Here is a 19,745-nt window from a genome sequence, read left to right as displayed (position 1 = left end):
AGTGTGAATCGGTGCTACTCTGAATCCTCCTCAAGTTTACCCCACAGCAGGGTAAGCAATCCCTTCTTGCTCCTGCCCTGCTGGGACCATTTACAAAAATGGTGCTGGCTGATTCTTTTACATTTCTAGAAGACAAGGACAGGCCTTGGACGGACATGGCTCATGCCCCGTGAGGGACTCCAGGGGTGAGGGTCCCATAGGACAACCAGGGACTTGGTATGAGCAAGGGGGAGGAAATGAGCTGCACAACTCCTTGAAAACATGGCAGGCCCCTATGGGGTCACCAGTTTGCAATATGTCCCAGTCCTGGCAATGTATGTAACAAATTTTTCAAAAATGTTTGCTAACCCACAAAGAATACCGTATGTTGGTCTATCAGCTTATTAGTTTTTCTTCTTGTATACTTGTTACAAATTAGATGTTTTTCCAGAACTGTGTGCAAGTGATGTCTTTTTCTATTACTGCAGCAAGAAACATTTTGAAGATGTTTATACTTAGTGTAGCACCAGTATTAAACATGTCAGTAACAAGAGGTTAAAAGCAGTATTAGTACAATGAATAAAAAGCATTAAAACCTTCCTTACTTCAGACCAATCCAGAGCAACCCACTGAGGTGGACAGGACTGATTGTAACAGGTCTCTTTTTCTATGGGGCGGTGTGTTAGACAATTGCTGTCATCCAGTGATTCCTCCTCAGATGGTCCCATCTTCCTAATACAAAGAACTGTCCGTGTACGCATACCTCCATCACAGGTCTTGCTGCATTCTGACCAATCACCAATAAACCACCTGGAGAGAGAAAGAAAAATTCCCTAATTCATTTAATGATATTTGTCATTCATATGGGGTGTCATCATTGTAGATGGTATTGTACAACATAATTCACATGGTAGTCTTGTCCCCTTTCTAAAGAGCTTAAAATCTAATCTTGAACATAGAGAGATTGATGTGATTTGCTCAAGTTCATTCATCCACTAAATTGCAAATAGGGGACATATAGCGGTCAATGCAATAAACTTTAACATGCATATTAAGGTTCTCTTGTGCATGCAAAATATAGAATACAATGCAATAAGGCTTTATTGTGCATGTTAAAGTGGCCCTGAAAAATATCAGTGTAAGCACCTTAAAATTATCAAGGTCCATATTCAGAAACAGTCCGGCTACCACAGTAGCCAGATAAACTTATCTGGCTAACTTTGGAGATATATTCAATAGTGAAACCGCACTACTAAACATAATTTGCTATCTGAAATTTAGCCGGTTAAATATAGCCTCCTAACTTTAGGACAGCTCTTTGGCTCAACTAGACTTAGCAGGCTAAGTAATACAGCTAATTCTGAATATCAGAGTTAGCCAGCTAAATTAACTGGCTAACTGAACTACTCCAAATTATGCCCCTAACTTAGCCGGCTAAATTCTAGCCAGGTATCTTATTAGCCGGCTAGAATTTAGCCAGATAAGTGCCCAAATATTCAATTAACCTGCTAACTACTGAGTTAGCCGGTAAATGCTTTTGAATATGGACCTCAGCATGTCCACACATGGCATATACAAAATAAAGAGGGTGGTATGCTCTCCCTCCATGTTATTTATTGAGTACATCCTAATGGCACAATATTTAATACTTGTCCAGACTAGGTGATAACTTTCTAATGTGCATGCTACTAATAGGGCTCATCTAACCGCAAATAGAACGCCAGAAAAATGAAGGCCATTTACAAGAAATGACACTGTTAAACTTTATCAAACACAGAATCAGTGGGAGACATGACCATCAATCAATAGGCAGGGAGGAATAGCCAAAGATTTAGGATGTCCAAACTTTACAAAGTTCAAGCATAAATATTTATTTAATTCAAAGCTGTGTCACCAGACAGCATTTATATTCTTCATCCCCAACTCCCAATTCCAAGCTTTCTGTTTTGCTGCATCAAACACCTGGAATAGACTTCTTAAGTCGGTGTGTCATGTTTCGTTTCTAACCATATTAAATTCCAGTCTAAAAACTCACCTTTTGAGGCTACTTTTAAATCTTAATCACATCTCTATAATAAAAGAATTTGCTTTAGACTCTTGTTTGCTATGTATGTTTGTCTTGAGTAAATTTTAAGTTCTGTAAAGCAGAGACAGTCTCTTAGGAGTATCTATACGGTGCTGAAAACATTTAGTAGCATTTTAGAAAGGAAAAGAAGTAATAATAGTAGTAGTCTAACCACTGAGCACTGCAGGCATTTACAGGTTTAAGCATGAATAGTATTTTGAAGGAGGCCTAGCACCTTCCTCTGGTTAGTCTCAAAAACAGAGGGCCTTCTTCCAAAGGTCTAACCCCCAGGAGCAAGTGACTAACAAGTGGCACCCCCAGTTCTCACCCACCTGCTCACCCCCAAAAAGTTGTCACAGGAAGCCAGCAGCTAACCTTGAAAAATGACATAGCAGCTTTTAAACTAGAATAAGGGGAAAGCCGACAGTCACTGAGCAGCACATGGTTCAGAGGGAAGTATTTTGGAAGGATACTAAGGAAACAGGAGAGTTAGGGTATCCCAACACAGAGGTTCCAATAAAAGCAAAAGTAGTCCATGTGCCTATAAGTTAAGAGCCTCCTAAGTTAAAAAATTCCAAATTATCTTTGATAACTGAAAAGCAGATTCATAATACAAACAAAATGCATACTTTGAAATGTTTGTTTGCCAATGTCAGAAGTCTAAGAAGTGTTAGAGTGTATAGCACTGAATTAAGAGGTAGACATAATTGGCATCTCAGAAACCTTGTGGAAGGAGGATAACCAATGGGACAGTGCTATACCAGGCTACAAATTATACTGCAATGATAGGGTGGGTCAACTTGGGGTCAGGGTGGTGCTTTATGTTCGGGATAGCATAGAGTCCAACAGGATAAACATCCTGCAAGAGACTAAATGCACAGTAGAATCTTTTTGGTTTGATATCCCATGTGTTTTGGGGAAGAGTATAGTGATAGGAGCATACTATACTACTGTCCATCTGGCCAAAATGATAAGATGGATGATGAAATGCTAAGAGAAATAAGGGAAGCTAACCAATTTGGCAATGCAATAATAATGAGAGATTTCAATTATCCCAATATTGACTGGGTAAATGAAACCTCAGTACATGCTAGAGAGGTAAAGTTCCTGGATGTAATAAATGACTTCTTCATGGAGCAATTGATTTAGGAACCAATACGAGAGGGAGCTATTGTAGAGCTAATTTTTAATGGAACGCAGGATTTGTTGAGATAGATAACAGTGGTGGTGGCCACTTAGTAATAGTAATCATAACATAATGACATTTGAATTAATGAGTGGAAGGTGGACAATAAGTAAATCTACAACTCTAGTATTAACTCTCTAAAGGAGACTGATAAAATGAGGAAGATTGTTAGAAATAAACTGAAAGGGCAGCTACAAAGGTTAACAGTCTACAAAAGGTGTGGACATTGTTTAAAATGCTATCTTTGAAGTGCAACCCAGATGTATTCCACGCACTAAGAAAGGTGGAAGGAAGGCCAAATGACTGCTGGAGGAGCAGAGGTGATATGATACAGACCTTCAGATACTTGAAAGGTTTTAATGATCCATGGTCGTCAACAAACCTTTTCCATTGGAAACAATTTAGTAGAATCAAGCCCAGCATACTGTTTCCAACAGTGGCCAATCCAGGCCATAAGTATCTGGCAAGTACCCAAAAACTAAGTATATCCCTTGCTACTGATGCTAGTAATAGCAGTGGCTATTTTCTAAGTCAACTTGATTATTAGCAGGTAATGGACTTCTCCAAGAACTTATCCAAACCTTTTTTAAACCAAGCTACACTAACTGCACTAACCATATCCTCTGGCAACAAATTCCAGAGTTTAATTGTGTATTGAGTGAAAAAGAACTTTCTCTGATTAGTTTTAAATGTGCCACATGCTAACTTCATGGAGTACCCCTTAGTCCTTCTATTATCTGAAAGAGTAATAACCGATTCACATTTACCTGTTCTAGACCTTTCATGACTTTAAAGACCTCTATCATATCCCCCTCAGCTGTCTCTTCACCAAGTTGAACAGTCCTAACCTCTTTAGTCTTTCCTCATAGGGGAGCTGTTCCATATCCTTTCTTCAAAACACTTTCCATTAGGGATGTGAATCGTTTTAGGACGATTAAAATTATCGTCCGATAATTTTAATATCGTCTTAAACCGTTATGGAACACAATACAATAGAGATTCTAACGATTTATCGTTATAAATCATTAGAATCGTGAGCCGGCACACTAAAACCCCCTAAAACCCACCCCCGACCCTTTAAATTAAATCCCCCACCCTCCCGAACCCCCCCCAAATGAGTTAAATAACCTGCGGGTCCAGCGGCGGTCCGGAACGGCAGCGGTCCGGAACGGGCTCCTGCTCCTGAATCTTGTTGTCTTCAGCCGGCGCCATTTTCCAAAATGGCGCCGAAAAATGGCGGCGGCCATAGACGAACACGATTGGAATGCAGGAGGTCCTTCCGGACCCCCGCTGGACTTTTGGCAAGTCTCGTGGGGGTCAGGAGGCCCCCCACAAACTGGCCAAAAGTTCCTGGAGGTCCAGCGGGGGTCAGGGAGCGATTTCCCGCCGCGAATCGTTTTCGTACGGAAAATGGCGCCGGCAGGAGATCGACTGCAGGAGGTCGTTCAGCGAGGGTTCCGGCGCCTCGCTGAACGACCTCCTGCAGTCGATCTCCTGCCGGCGCCATTTTCCGTACGAAAACGATTCGCGGCGGGAAATCGCTCCCTGACCCCCGCTGGACCTCCAGGAACTTTTGGCCAGCTTGTGGGGGGCCTCCTGACCCCCACGAGACTTGCCAAAAGTCCAGCGGGGGTCCGGAAGGACCTCCTGCTGTCCAATCGTGTTCGTCTATGGCCGCCGCCATTTTTCGGCGCCATTTTGGAAAATGGCGCCGGCTGAAGACAACAAGATTCAGGAGCAGGAGCCCGTTCCGGACCGCTGCCGTTCCGGACCGCCGCTGGACCCGCAGGTTATTTAACTCATTTGGTGGGGGATTTAATTTAAAGGGTCGGGGGTGGGTTTTAGGGGGTTTTAATGTGCCGGTTTTGCGATTTTTAGATTTTTCACGATTTTTCACGATATTTTACCCCCCCAAACGGCAACAATACAATTCTCTCCCCCTCCCAGCCGAAATCGATCGTTAAGACGATCGAGGACACGATTCACATCCCTACTTTCCATTAATTTTCCCATTACCAAAATCAGACTAACAGGCCTGCTATTTCCAACCTCCTCTCTATTACCATTCTTATAAAGAGGGACAACATCCACCCTTCTTCATTCCCATGAAACCACACCCATCTCCAAAGATCTATTGAACAGAACCTTTGAGCTCCCTTAATATCCTAGGGTGTATCCCATCTGGTCCTATGACTGTTCATTTTCATAGCATAGCCACTAGCCCACTACTATTCATACTTTTCCAAAAATTGGCCATCTTTCCAAAAACCTGCGTTTTTTTGGATACCATCCATTCTGTATATATCCTTATCCTACAAAACAAAATCTCCCATAATATTATAAATATTCACATGAATGACTCTGTATTTATATTTGTAAGACCGCTATATATACTGCCTAAATATAATTGCGATGGAGAAGGTACAGAGAAGGGCTACCAAAATGATAAAGGGAATGGAACAGCTCCCCTATGAGGAAAGACTAAAGAGGTTAGGACTTTTCAGCTTGGAGAAGAGACGGCTGAAGGGGGATATGATAGAGATGTTTAAAATCATGAGAGGTCTAGAACGGGTAGATGTGAATCGGTTTTTTACTCTTTCGAATAATAGACAGACTAGGGGGCACTCCATGAAATTAGCATGTGGTACATTTAAAACTAATCGGAGAAAGTTCTTTTTCACTCAACGCACAATTAAACTCTGGAATTTGTTGCCAGAGGATGTGGTTAGTGCAGTTAGAATAGCTGTGTTTAAAAAAGGATTGGATAAGTTCTTGGAGGAGAAGTCCATTACCTACTATTAATTAAGTTGACTTAGAAAATAGCCACTGCTATTACTAGCAACGGTAACATGGAATAGACTTAGTTTTTGGGTACTTGCCACGTTTTCATGGCCTGGATTGGCCACTGTTGGAAACAGGATGCTGGGCTTGATGGACCCTTGGTCTGACCCAGTATGGCATATTCTTATGTTCTTATGTACAGACTGATAAAATCCACTTGCTCCATTTTAATTTGCTTTCATAATTTCATAATTTGCTTTCATATTTTCATAATTTGCTTATTTGTGAGTCACTCCCAAAAGTCCAGAGCAGATACAATGTCCCAAAAGTCCTTATCTCAGAATTACATCAAGAACCCCAAATAAAACATTAATGTGGCTCTGAGATAAATACTTTTAGGACATTTCATCTGTTCTGGACTTTTGGGAGCGACTCACTCACATATGAACTTTTTTGTGGTATGCTGACTTTGAAGACCAATTTCATTTGCAGTAAGAAAATGTATAAAAGCAAATTAAAATGGACCAAGTGGATGTTATCAGCCTATAATTTCATATATCTAGTCTGTATATATAGTGGTCCTACAAATATAAGTACAAAATGACATTCATGTGAATATTTATATTATGGGAGATTTTTTTTCTTTTGTGGTATTCTTTTGTGGTATATATCCCGCTTCACAAGAGTGGGAACAGAGAAGAGGCTGGTAACTACAGACCGGTTAGCCTCACTTTGGTGGTGCTCCTCTCCTTCTATCCTTCTCTCCTTACTTTGTTGTCCTGCGGACTGATTTCTGGTTTTGATCTCAGCCTGGACTTCGACACTGCTCTTGAACTCTGCCTGCCTCTGACCACTGCTTGGATACTAACTTGATTGAAACTCTGCCTGCCCTGACCTTCTGCCTGGACCTTGACTCTGACTGGATTCTGGCTGCCTCCGACTCTCACCTGTTTCTGACGCTGTTGCTTGCTGCTGGTCTAATCTGTCTCGCTCTTCATCACTGGCCTGTCATGTCCTTGTTTCTTCAGAACTTCACTTCCTCAGGAGCCTGCGCCTAAGCCCAGCCAGCCCCGGCACCTGAGGGTTTAACCTAAGGGGAACGAGAGCTGGTATTGGTGAAGCTTCAGTTGGGTCCCTGTACCAGCCAGCTCCACCTGCCAACCTGCAGGGCTCCTCTTTGCAGGCAGCACCAATTCTGCCTCAGCTCAAGGGTCCACTTCCACTACATACAGTGTGCTGTCCAAATCTTGAGGTCCACACAATGATTTTTGTTTAGCTTTTCTCATTACAGAATCATTTAGCAAGGCTAAAATCAAATTTTTTAATCAGCTCTACATTTTGCTTAACAGATAGGACATGCCTCTTCCTTTTCACTCCTGGACTTCTCTCTGAAGAAAGCTGTTCTTCCAAACATGGTGCTTAAGGGTCTTTTGCCCTATTTTTATGTTGGGTTGTTCACCACTATCAGAAACCTGAGAACAATATAAAGGAACAATGCTGCTACTCTATTAGAACTGTGTCAGCACATGAATGGAAGTGAACAAGGCAGGATGGGGCCGAGGTACTGGCTTATGATGTCTCCAGAGTGCACAAATTCTGGATAACAGAAGTTTTACCAGATAATCGTTGCATTAGGGAGGAATCAGATGCAATTTTTAATACATATGGTTTTTTTTGAGTTTTATGTTTTGTATTGTTTTTAAATTCACTTGTGATCCATGTCGATTGATTAACTTGGAAATAATGGACAATAAGAAATGTAAATAAATGAAATAAATACTGCAATACAGCCCAGGGACCGTGATTTTTTCCAGATAACAGGTCTTTGGACAAAATGTACTGTATGTAAAAAAAGAAAGAGAAGGTTTTTCTTTTGGTACGTTATCAGCATCGCAGCTTGTATAGTACATACCGATTACTCTGTGTTCTTCAATTATGCCCGGAGAGGTTGGCTTTTTCCTCCTTTTCTTGCAATTGTTTGTTTCTTTTCTGTTCTTTACCCACTTTCCTACATTTCCACCCTCTCCCCCAATTTCCTCTCTAACTAAAATTCTTCCAAGCAAGTTAAGTGGCTTTAGATACCTCTTGCTGTTTCCTATTGTGGTTTTTCAATGTTTAAACATTAATATATGTTAACGTTTTCTATTTCTGGCTGTGGCAAGCAAAATATTGTTGATATTTAAAATAAATCTTGAGCATTATATTCCATTTTGTATTCAAGAATCTCATTCACTAAGGTAAGAGTTCCGCAAAGTATTTGAACTTAATAAATTCCAAGCTGTTTGCCAGACACATTCAAAGGCAAATAAACATTCTTTAAATAGTTATTCAGCACACATTATTATTATAAGAAAAAGGCTTACCAAGTCACAAATGTAAACCTTGTTTCCTTATTTTTATGGGTTTACAATGATGTGACCCTAAGCGCAATTCAGTGCATTTCTTTATTTGATTCACTTTTCTTATAGCAATAGTATAGTTTATATTTATATTGTTTTCTTTTAATATAGCAACATGACTTTGCACTGATTAAATTAGTTTCACTACTGTGTGACCTCTCAGGAGGGCCCAACATACAGCTCGATACAGTAACATTCAGTTGAAGATTTCTCGTCTGTAACGAGCTCGCTGCGCACAATTCCGACGCGTAAGGCAAACCAGCGATACAGTCTCCAGTTTCGCGCGTCCGTAGCGCTTCTTAAAACAGACGCGTAACCCTTCCCCACCCAGCATGTAAATGAACGAATTAGCTGTATAATGAAGGAATTAGCTATTCCCCTCCGATACCGTAACGCGCGCTCAGGTTATCTCATTAGTAACGCACTGTTTTGCCGCGGCCGTAACGTGTTAGTTTACCGCCTCCCCCTAGTAGGAGTTAGGACTGTGAGTCTAGTAACAAATCCATCGACTCCGCTTAAGACACTCAAAAACAATAAAACACAATTAAAAAAAAAAGCGATACAGAGATGATCGAGAAAATGTAATGATGTGGGACACATAAAACCTGTCAGAAAAAAACAATAAAAATTTTTAAATACCTGTCGGAGGGCCGCGTGGGTCCAGGCGGCCGGCGGGCGGCGGGAGCCGGGTGGTCGCGTGTTAAATCTAGGCCGCGGGCGGGTGGGCGCCTGTTCCAAGCGGCAGCGGTGGGACACGCGTTAGTTCGAGACGGCCGATGGGCGGCGGGTGGTCGCGTGTTAAATCTAGGCCGGGGTCGCACAGGCGCGCATTCATTCACTGCCGGTGGGGGCTGCCCCGGCAGTGAATGAATGCGCGCCTGTGCGACCCCTGCGATTCGGCGCTCAAGGCAGTCACATGCCGTGACGTCACGGCATGTGACTGCCTTGAGCGCCGAATCGCAGGGGTCGCATTCATTCACTGCCGGTGGGGGCTGCCCCGGCAGTGAATGAATGCGCGCCTGTGCGACCCCTGCGATTCGGCGCTCAAGGCAGTCACATGCCGTGACGTCACGGCATGTGACTGCCTTGAGCGCCGAATCGCAGGGGTCGCATTCATTCACTGCCGGTGGGGGCTGCCCCGGCAGTGAATGAATGCGCGCCTGTGCGACCCCTGCGATTCGGCGCTCAAGGCAGTCACATGCCGTGACGTCACGGCATGTGACTGCCTTGAGCGCCGAATCACAGGCGTCGCACAGGCGCGCATTCATTCAGGCGGAGGAGCCGGCAGCTTTCGCCGCCGGCTCCTCCGCCTGGATGAATGAATGCGCGCCTGTGCGACCCGGCCTAGATTTAACACGCGACCACCCGCCACCGCCTGCCCGCCGGCCGTCTCGAACTAACGCGTGTCCACCCGCCCCCGCCGCCTGGAACAGGCGCCCACCCGCCCGCGGCCTAGATTAAACACGCGACCACCCGGCTCCCGCCGCCAGCCGCCTGGACCCACGCGGCCCTCCGACAGGTATTTAAAATTTATTTTTTTTTGAACACTCAGGTTTTTACATATTTTTGGTATTTTTTTTTTTCACTTCATGGTGCCTGTCATTTCAAATGTCATTTGAAATGACATTTGAAATGACAGGTACCAGCGCACCCTGGTTACTGTATAGGCGCTGTATTAAGCGCCTATACAGTAAAATGGGTTACGCGGGCATAACCCTTCCCTACCGCTTTAAAGCCCCAGCATGCATTTGCATGCGATTAGAGGAGAGTATCGGGGAGTTAGTGAAGAGAACTGTGCGTGCGGGGAGGAAGGGTGCGCCTGACACTGCCGCACTGTTATTACCGCGGCCTTACAGGATCGACCTGATAGTGATGACCATCTCTCAGAACTGTGATTTCTGTGCAGGCATCATCTGTATATATTTACCACCTCAGCCTCTAGTTGCACCAGATGAAAGAAACTAAGGCCTGGATTCTCCATTCTCGCACAGAATGGTGAACCCAGCAGTAATGGGGGGTGGGGGGGCGGGCCTGCGAAAGCCGGCAGCCATCGCACCACTGCGGTGTTATCGCTGCTGGCTTTCGCACCCAATAGCGCCACCGTGAAAGGTGGCGCTACTGGGCGCGCTACTGGCGACGATAACATAACTTACCTTATCGCCGCCAGTGAAGACATCGCCAAGTCCGCCTCCTCGCCGCCCCGACTCCTCCCCTCCCCGACTCCGCCCCCCCCCCCCCCCCCCGGCAAGCTATCACACGCAAAAAGGGACTTTTCGCGTGAGATAGGCTTAGAAAATGACCCCCTAAGTTGGGCCAAACCTGGACAACATTTGGATGGGAGACCTTCAAAGTAAACTGGGTACTGCACAAGCTGACATAGGTGGTTCAACAGGAGGCTGTTGAGAGTACCATCTTTCAGGTAAGATGTTATTTCAAAGTCTGGCATGAAATATGCTGCAATTACGCTATTAATATTAGGGAATATTAACCCATTGTAATACCCAAATTCTAAATCAGAAATACAAGAAACACTTACCTAGATATCTCTAAGCTATACTATTATGTACCTATCTCTTGTTCCCTTTTTTCTTGGCACAGTTATTCCTCCTTTTTCATTTTTCTTCCAGCTCTGTCAGAGCCAGTGCTGGGAATCTGGCAAGATGAGCCTTCATTCGCAACTACCCAACTCTCTTCCCCATATTTTTAAAAGACTCACCATCGAAGGTCACCGAAGCAATGATTCTAAGGCCGGGAGTCATGCTCCAGGGCGCCTTCCAGAATCCAGGATCATGGGTTCTATATCTGGACTGGGGGGGGGGGGGGAATGGGAGGGAGGAAGCCCCAGTTAGTATGCTTCATTTCTGGCCATAAGGGAGGGAGGAAGGGAAGGTAGGAAGCAGCCATGGGTAACTTTCTTTTTTTAATGATGTTAGGGAGGGATAGAGAATCTCTATAGCTGGAGTTGGGCAGAAAGGCGGGGGCTTTTTTAAACATGTTCATTCTGATGCAATATCGGTGTGCATTAAATGGGCACTCATGACTGAGCACCGAGCCACCTCTCCGGGGCACCCAATGCAAAATGCAAATGGGCTGCCACTGTAAAAAGGAGGCACTAGGGTAAATTGCGCACCCCTAGCGCCTCCTAGGTAGCAGGCACCCAGGAGAGGTGGCCGTCAGCCAGTTAGGAAAACGGACACTCAATTTTAAAGTGTCCCTTTTCGTAACCTGACCACCGGCTCCCTTTTTTTGGGGGCGGGGGGGGCATTTACATTTTTTAGTTCCTCCGACTTAATATTACCACGATATTAAGTTGGAGGAAGTACAGAAAATTAATGCCTGCTCGGGGCAGGCGTTAATTTCGGCGAGTAAAAATGTGCACATTGGGCGCACTTTTTTTTTACATTCAGGGGAATAGATAAAGAAGATTTGCATGTGATGAGCGCTATTACCTACACGTGCAATTGGACATGCGTTTTGGACACGCTCAATCCCTTTGCATTGGGGGTTATGGATGCAAGTGCAAAACATGCTTCCAATCGCGGGATGAGCCACGGGCTGCAGCCAGCGCATGCTATTGCATCGGCCTGTTACAGAGCTGGGAGGGAGGAAGGAGGCAGGGTTATCTTTTGTTATATAGAAGGTGAGTGGGAGGAAGGGAGAATCGGGTAATCAGTCCTAGGCAGGCTCTTTTTTAAACCCCCTACACTAATACCTAATCCCCACCTCGAGTTACTAGGTGAGCCTCTTATAGGGATACAAATACCTGTCTAGGGAGTAGACATAATAGCAAGTCTCTCTCTCTCTCTCTCTCTCTCTCTCTCTCTCTCTCTCAGCGGGAGGGAGGAAAGTGCATTGGCAAATGGATGTTTCTTGGAGTATTTTACATTTTAAATTGGCCAGCAGGAGGGTTGTCCAATTAACTTTAGGACTGCTCTTTGGCTAACCAGAGTTAACCAGGTAATTTTGGCTAGCCAGTAATGAATATCAGAGCTTATGGGTAAGATTTAACTCCATCCCAGAAATTCCCCTCAGGCCACCTCTTTTTGTCCACCTATGGAGGAGTGAGGGAGTGTTGTCGTGTCGAGAATGTCCACAGGCCAACAGCAGAGGCCTAGAGGGCTGCTGCTTAGGACCATGCAGACTTCCACAGACTGGCTGGCACCCCTGTACTGGCATGGCTTGGGGATCTGTATAATACGTGTAAGGTAAGGATAACCTTATAGGTAGTATCCAGATTGCAAAGGCAGCCCACTGGGCAACACGTACATTCCTGGAATGTTTGTCATCAAACAACATTGATGTGTGTAGCAGCTTGTCCATAACTGTTAATGAGGTAGTCAGTCCTTCCTTGGCACTGATTATGTATATACCTGGCCACATAAAACACATCTGTCAGAGGCATATATGACATCTACTTTGTCTGAGGTACTAACATGGGCCCCATAAGGCCTTAGATGTCACTAAATGTGTGTCTGGCAAGAGACTAACACAGAAAGGCCATCAGCCATCATGCCAACCACGTGAGACCTCTGGGATCAGTAGGCCTATACATTCAATGTTGTGTGCTGTGTACTATGGAGGCAGCTTGTAGGCTCATGAAGTCATCAGCTGACAACAGTTTCTCTAGCCTCAATGCTTTACACAGAGAAGATCATTGAGAGTGTAGGAAATATGGATCCAGTTGGAAAACTGAGTCAGTAGTGGCTCTAAAACCGGTGACGCAGTGGTGTCAGCTTTGTCTTGGCACGCCTATGTGACAGTAAGCCAACCCAGTACAGGTGATTAACTTCTCATGCCACACGTTTGTCAGCTACGGAATGAGGCAGTAAAATGGGAACCCTTTCATTGAAACATTTAACTGTCTACCTGTACCTTTAGGCTGTGCCTTTAAGCTTCAGAGATATTTTAGCAAAATGATGAATCTAGGCTGTCTGAGGTGACTGGGCTGAGCTTTGAGAGGGACAGCTGGCTGTGGAACCAATAAGTTTTCTGGAGCATGAGGGTGAAAAGAAGGAGTCAGACTGGCGCAGGGAGGAGGCTGCTGCAGGCTGAGGAACAGATGGCAATAGCATGAACTTTTACATAATGATGTGGCAGTGCTGAGGAAGGAGGTACTACTACTCACTTAATGAGCACACAAGCAACAGCACAGCAGCAAAGGTATTTGTGTGTGTGTGTGTGTGTGTGTGTGTGTGTCTGAGCCACAGGCTGCCAGTGTGGTTGTCTCATTACTTGGTAACTGGTTCAAGAACTGATTGGTTGGTAAAAGATTTTAACACCAGACCAGGAATCCAGAATATATAAGAAATATAATCAGTTTTGTAGGGGGCCCACCCAATTGCATCGGTTGAAGGAGGAATGCAGCTCAGTTTGCTGACTTCTGGTCTAGGATGTGCTCTACTTAGCTTGTTAGGGAAAATGTGAAGATTGTTGTCTCATTTTTGCCAGGCTCCAGGTCACATAATATATTTTTCAACAATTATCTTGGTGCGCTTTTAGGGGCTGTAGAAGCACATGCATAGGGAGTAGAGGAGTGAGTCACAGGTACCCCATGGGTCGGTTTCGAAAAAAATCCCCTCGGCTGTTATTTGTCTGCAATCCACACTTGCATGGGGGTAACCTACATGGAGTGGCAGTTACTACCCTTAAAAGAAGGCTCATGGATTACTACCTTTATCCAGATAGCCTTGATGCTAATTGGACACAACTGCAATATTGCTCTCTGCTTTGATGGGGTAGGGGGTGGAGGGGAGTTGAGGGAAATTGGATGCAGAAGACAGCTAACACTGGGCCTTGACTTTTCCGGTCTGGGGTACTGATACGCAGACATTAGGGTAAAGCACAGGACTGCTTCTACAGCCAAGTCCAAAAGCAAAGCACATTCAAGCAGCATTGTCTGACTTATCAATAAAGCTGCTCACCCCGTAAACATTTTGCTAGCAGTAATTTTGTTACAGGTTTGACAGTTGCTGGGTTTTGATTGTAAATATTCTTACCCTTAACATAAGACTTAGGGATAACCTGCATGGAGCGGCAGTTGCTGCTATAAGAAACTTGCCAGGCAGACTGGATGGACCATTTGGTCTTCTGCGGTCATTACAATGTTACTATATAAATAGCAGGGATACATGAAGTGTGTAACTGTCATCTTGTGTTATGCTCAGGCTTGTGAACCCTTGGACCGACTGGAGGATGGTAAACCTTAGGAGGAAGATCCGTAGGTTCTCCCATCGGGTGGCGAGGCAGGACAGAAGATGCGACCAGCTGACTCTCGGCACTGGAGACTGTGACAACTGTGGAGGCAGACGAAGAGTCGTGACGTCAAGGAGAGGAACTGTGACTTCACCACTGGAAGCCCACGGTCCCCCCAGGAGGAGCCCGTAGGGACCCAGGCCGCTGGGACTTAGGTGGGCCCTTGGAGACGATGGTCCAGAGGAAGTCAGAGGTCAAGTGCCAGGGGGTCGTCGCTTACCAGTCCGAGGTCTTACACCGAGGGATCGCCGCTTGCCATTCCGATGTCACACACCAGGAATCACAGCTAGCCAGTCCGAAGTCACACACCAGGAATCACCGCTAGCCAATCTGAAATCAGGAACCAGGAACACCAAGACGAGACAGGAACAAGGATCCAAAGCATAAGACTCATCGAAGCAAGCAGACTTAAACAGCGCTTCAAGAGACATTGCCAAGTCGAGGAATGAGCAGAGGAAGCCTCCTTTTATACTTCCTCTGCTCTGGATCATAGGGAACAGTTATGTGTAGTTAAAGGGATCAGGTCCCTTTAAATCTGACAAGGAGGCGCGGCCTCGCACCTAAAGATGGCGGCGGTGGCCATCTTGGATTTCCTCCGGGGAGGAAATGCTGCTGGACGCCGCGAGGGAGGAGCAGGGATGGCTCCCCACCCGGCAACCATCACTGGGGCCCGTGCCAGAGCGACAGGCATAGGATCAGGGGCCTCCCCCGGAGCTCCCACGGCGGGTGGCCGTCACGGACACGGTAGGGGACCTCGGTCGTGGCCTTCCACGGCCGCAGAACACAACACCTTGGCTTGCTCCCTACCCCCTTTCATATTTATCTTGCAGCCTCCTGTTGCTACCCCAAATATTTATGCCTAGACATACCCTTGACATATGTTTTCCCTCATATACAAAACCCTTTTAAATATGAGTTCAAAACTTTTTAATCTCAGAAGTAAAACAAGTTAAGCTATTTCACTAAAACAGAAATATCCACAAAACAAGTTGAAATATCTGTTTAGAAGTTTTTTCTTGAAAACTGAAGATATCGAGAAGATGGCAAGAGTGAGCTGGCACTCATCATGTGACCTGTGCACACCTTAGCACTTTCTACATAGATGCAGCTAACAACTGTTTAAAAAAACACAGTTGGTAACCAAAAATTTTCCAAAAATGTTTAATGCATTATTTCAAAATTAAAAGAAAATGCGCTTTACATTATTTTTTTCCATTCCAAAGCTCAGTATTCCATTTTCTCTTAACATTAATTTAGTGATTTTCTCTTCTGGTAGTTCAGCACATTCAGTACAATTTTCAGATTCCTGTAACAATGTGTTGTACATTGACTGTATAGGTTTACATTGTAGACAAGAGCAAAGATGTTTTCTGGATACTTTATACTATAATAAGCAGGAAACAATTTCAGTATTGACTCTCTCAAAGGTGCCCTGTTATTTCTATATAAATTGATTTGCTGCTTCTTTTCTGATGACTTTTGGTTTCATTATTTTTTACATCTGTGCTAATCTATATTGTGCCAAAGAATTCTTGCATTTTTTAGAGAAAAGTGACAATGTGTCTATGCACTTATTGTAATCTCCTTTTAGGGACATCATTATTTTCTCTAATGACATTATTGCTCCTGCTTTGGTTTTCATTCAGGCCAATTCAGTAAACTCCGCAGGAGAGCCGGCGCTCGGAGGCAACTGCCCACTCTCCCAACACGTGCCCAAGCACCTCACCTGGGCATGCAATTCTTTATTTAAATTAGGGCCTGCACTAATAAGGAGGCTAGTTTCGGGGGGGGGGGGGGTTGCTGTGCATTTTCTATGTGCTATTACCCCTTACAGACAGACAGACAGACTAGCTATTAAGTGCCTCATAGTAGTTAGGTATTTATACCTCTATAGGAGGCCCACCTAGTTACTCGAGGTGAGGTTTAGGTATTAGTGTAGGGGTTAGGGGCCACTTTGACATTCAGAGTGATACGTACGAACAGAACAATACACTCGTGAAGATATGATGTTTACAGAATTGGAGGTGCAGGATTAATATTGGGTTTGTCTTGCAAATATAATGACAAGAATGAACCTCATTCTGAAATTTCTCAAATTTACAGCCGATGCCCTTCTTAATAATTGCATTGTGCTAAATAGCTTCCTTGTCAGAGGATGTGGTAAAAGCATATGGGTTTAAAAAGGATTTAGACTAGTTCCTGGAGGAAAAGCCCATAAAGCACTATTAGCCATGTAGATTTGGGAAAGCCACTGATCAAAGAATGATCAAAGTATGACGAAGAATGACTGGATCTATTCTATGGATTTTGTTGGGTTCTTATGACCATAATTGGCCACTGTCAGAAAGAATGCTGGACTTGATGGACCTTTGGACTGACCCAGTATGGCCTTCTTATGTTTCTGAAGCTTGTCCGGTGTAATATATGCAGGCAATATATCGAGGTGAACTTGAAAGTTCTTTTAAATCAGGCGAGTGGTGCTCAAGCTATTAGGACTGTTTCTGTATCTTTAGGCCACATTTTCTTGGCCTCTGAGTACATCTCTTGGTACTTGACGATCTTCTCTTGCTTCATACATAATACTGAATAGTCGCTTAGTAATGACAGTTCTATTAGTAATGCTGTTTTTGTGGTTTTCTCCTTTACCACTTTGTCTGGTTTTCCAGTATCAAGCTTTTTAGTGGTTGGTCTGGGAATGAATAATTATACTCAATGATTTACACAAAGAATGTATGAAAGAAAGAATGACTAACAGTAAACATGAAATAAGAAATTGGCAGTGGGAGCTCTAGGGCAGAGCGTGGTTGATTTCCTTGGTTGCCCCCCACCCCCACAATCCAACCAAATAGATATTTTGCTGCCTCTATTTTAGATATTAATCCTTTATAAACTCAGTTTTTAAATAAACATTCTTCTAGTTCATGGGGAGCCCTCAATATGTTTCTTTTGTGGTCTGATTTGATAGCAAAGAACCTGAGTTGAAAGTATTGGCAATAGGGCATTTGGGTCTCTGTCTTAGTTTCAATATGCTATTGTGATAGAAATAGTTGTGCCATTCATACAATACAATCCCCCTTCTGTTTCAGTCTGTCTGTTCTCTGAAATCTATTGCATTGAATAGACTGTAATATTCTATTTTACTATATGGGAATAGATTCCCTATTATATTAAATTTTTTCTGTGATTAGCGTTTGGAAGGCACAACAGTTTTGATCAACAGGTTTCTTTGTAGCATTTTCCATTATGTTTGATTGTCTCTGTTTTATTAGTGGCTCCAGAAAGGACAAAGGGATCAGGATCCTAACTTTTGGAGTTAGGTTCCTATATTGGCCCTTTTGTGGGCACAAGTTTCTACAGCTAGTGCAAACAATAGGGGGTAGATTTTAAAAGGTGCGCGCGGGCGAAGATTTGTTCTCGCAACTCGGCGCGAACAAATCTACGCCCAATTTTATAACATGCGCTCGCTGCTGCACGCATGTTATAAAATCCAGGGTCGGCACGTGCAAGGGGGTGCACAATTGTGCAACTTGCGTGCGCCGAGCCGCGCAGCCTTCCTCTGTTCCCCGCACCTTCCCCTCCCTTCCCCTATCTAACCTGCCCCCCAGCCCTATCTAAGACCCCCTCCTAACCTTTATCGTAGAAGTTACGCCTGCCTCCAGGCAGGTGTATCTTGCACGCGCCGGCTCTCCATCCTCTGGCAGGGCGGCTGTGCCGGAGGCCTCAGTCCGGCCCCTGGCATGCCCCCGGGTCGGCGCCCCGCCCCCGGAGCGCCTCTTTTTGCAAGCCCCAAGACATACGAGCGTCCGGGGCTTGCGCACGCCGCCAAGCCTATGCAAGATAGGCTCAGCATGCGCAGGGGCAGGTTTTCGGGGGTTACGTGTGTAACCCTTTTAAAATCTGCCACTTAGGAATGCTAGAGGGCACCCTGTCTGGTCCCTCTGTGTAGTGTAAATTCTTCTGATCTGTCAATTTATCAGAATTGCAACTTGCAGTTTTTGATACAGGGCTCTAATCCATTTTACAAAATTATTTTCTAGGTTTAGCAATGTAAACAGGTATTTCCATTCCACACTGCTATAGGCTTTCTTTGCATCTGGTGAGATGAGTAAGGCCTTTGCTTTTTAGTCTGTGGGTCTACTCTCCTCACAATGGGGTAGATTGTACCCCCCAAAAACCTACCCCAAACCCCCCCTGCGGCGGCGCGCACAAGCCCCGGAACGCGCGTAAGTCCCGGGGCTTGCATGGAGGGGCGTGTCGGGGGGCGTGCCGCGAGTGACGCGGCATTTCGGGGGCGGGCCGCGAGTGACGTGGCGTTTCGGGGGCGTGGCACTGGCCCGGGGGCATGGTCGAAGCCTCCGGACCAGCCCCTGGGTCGGGTGATGGCACACCAACAGCCTGCTGGCGCGCGCAGATTTACGCCTGTTTTCCGCAGGCGTAAATCTGCCAACAAAGGTAGGGGGGTTTAGATAGGGCCGGGGGGGTGGGTTAGGTAGGGGAAAGTGAGGGGAGGCGGAAGGAAAGTTCCCTCCGAGGCCGCTCCGATTTCGGAGCGGCCTCAGAGGGAACAGGCAGCGCGCGCTGGGCTCAGCGCATGCAGATTGCACAAATGTGCACCCCCTTGCGCGCGCCGAACCCAGATTTTATAAGATACGCGCGTATCTTATAAAATCCAGCGTACTTTTGTTCGCGACTGGTGCACGAACAAAAGTACGCCCGTGCGTACATTTATAAAATCTACCCCAATATATGAGATCTGTCTTCCTGGGATAAAACCCATTTGATCCTAGGATTCTAATTTTGGGATTAGCCATTTTATTCTTTCAACTAAGAACTACTCCCTTTAACCCCACCCCTAATTTCAGATTAAATTATTGACCTGCTTTATTTTTATGTTCAAGGGTCTTACCTGTATAGTCCTTTATAATCTGTTTATTCACTCTCTCTCATTAAGCCCCTACCTCATCTTCATGCTCCTGTCTCAACCTGTGAGTCCTTTGATCTGTCTGACTTCTGTTTTTTGTTCCCTGTCACTGCTTATCTCACCATTCCTGTGAATCATAACAATGACAGTAATCTTCCTATT

General features: G+C 44.9%; 1 protein-coding gene across 1 annotated transcript in view; it reads right to left on the bottom strand.

The window, feature by feature from the left end:
• Positions 1–19,745, bottom strand: part of ADAMTS6 (ADAM metallopeptidase with thrombospondin type 1 motif 6) — an 894,781-nt gene that overhangs the window by 98,992 nt on the left and 776,044 nt on the right. The window contains exon 22 of the mRNA XM_029576285.1: positions 585–789. Coding sequence (XP_029432145.1) covers positions 585–789 — 205 coding nt within the window. The remainder of the gene's footprint in view (positions 1–584; positions 790–19,745) is intronic.

The sequence above is a fragment of the Rhinatrema bivittatum genome, chromosome 1 (genome assembly GCF_901001135.1).
Source record: "Rhinatrema bivittatum chromosome 1, aRhiBiv1.1, whole genome shotgun sequence".
NCBI classification, from domain to species: Eukaryota; Metazoa; Chordata; class Amphibia; order Gymnophiona; family Rhinatrematidae; genus Rhinatrema; species Rhinatrema bivittatum.
Note: the sequence above shows the minus strand (reverse complement) of the source record. Positions and strands in the feature narration are given on the sequence as shown.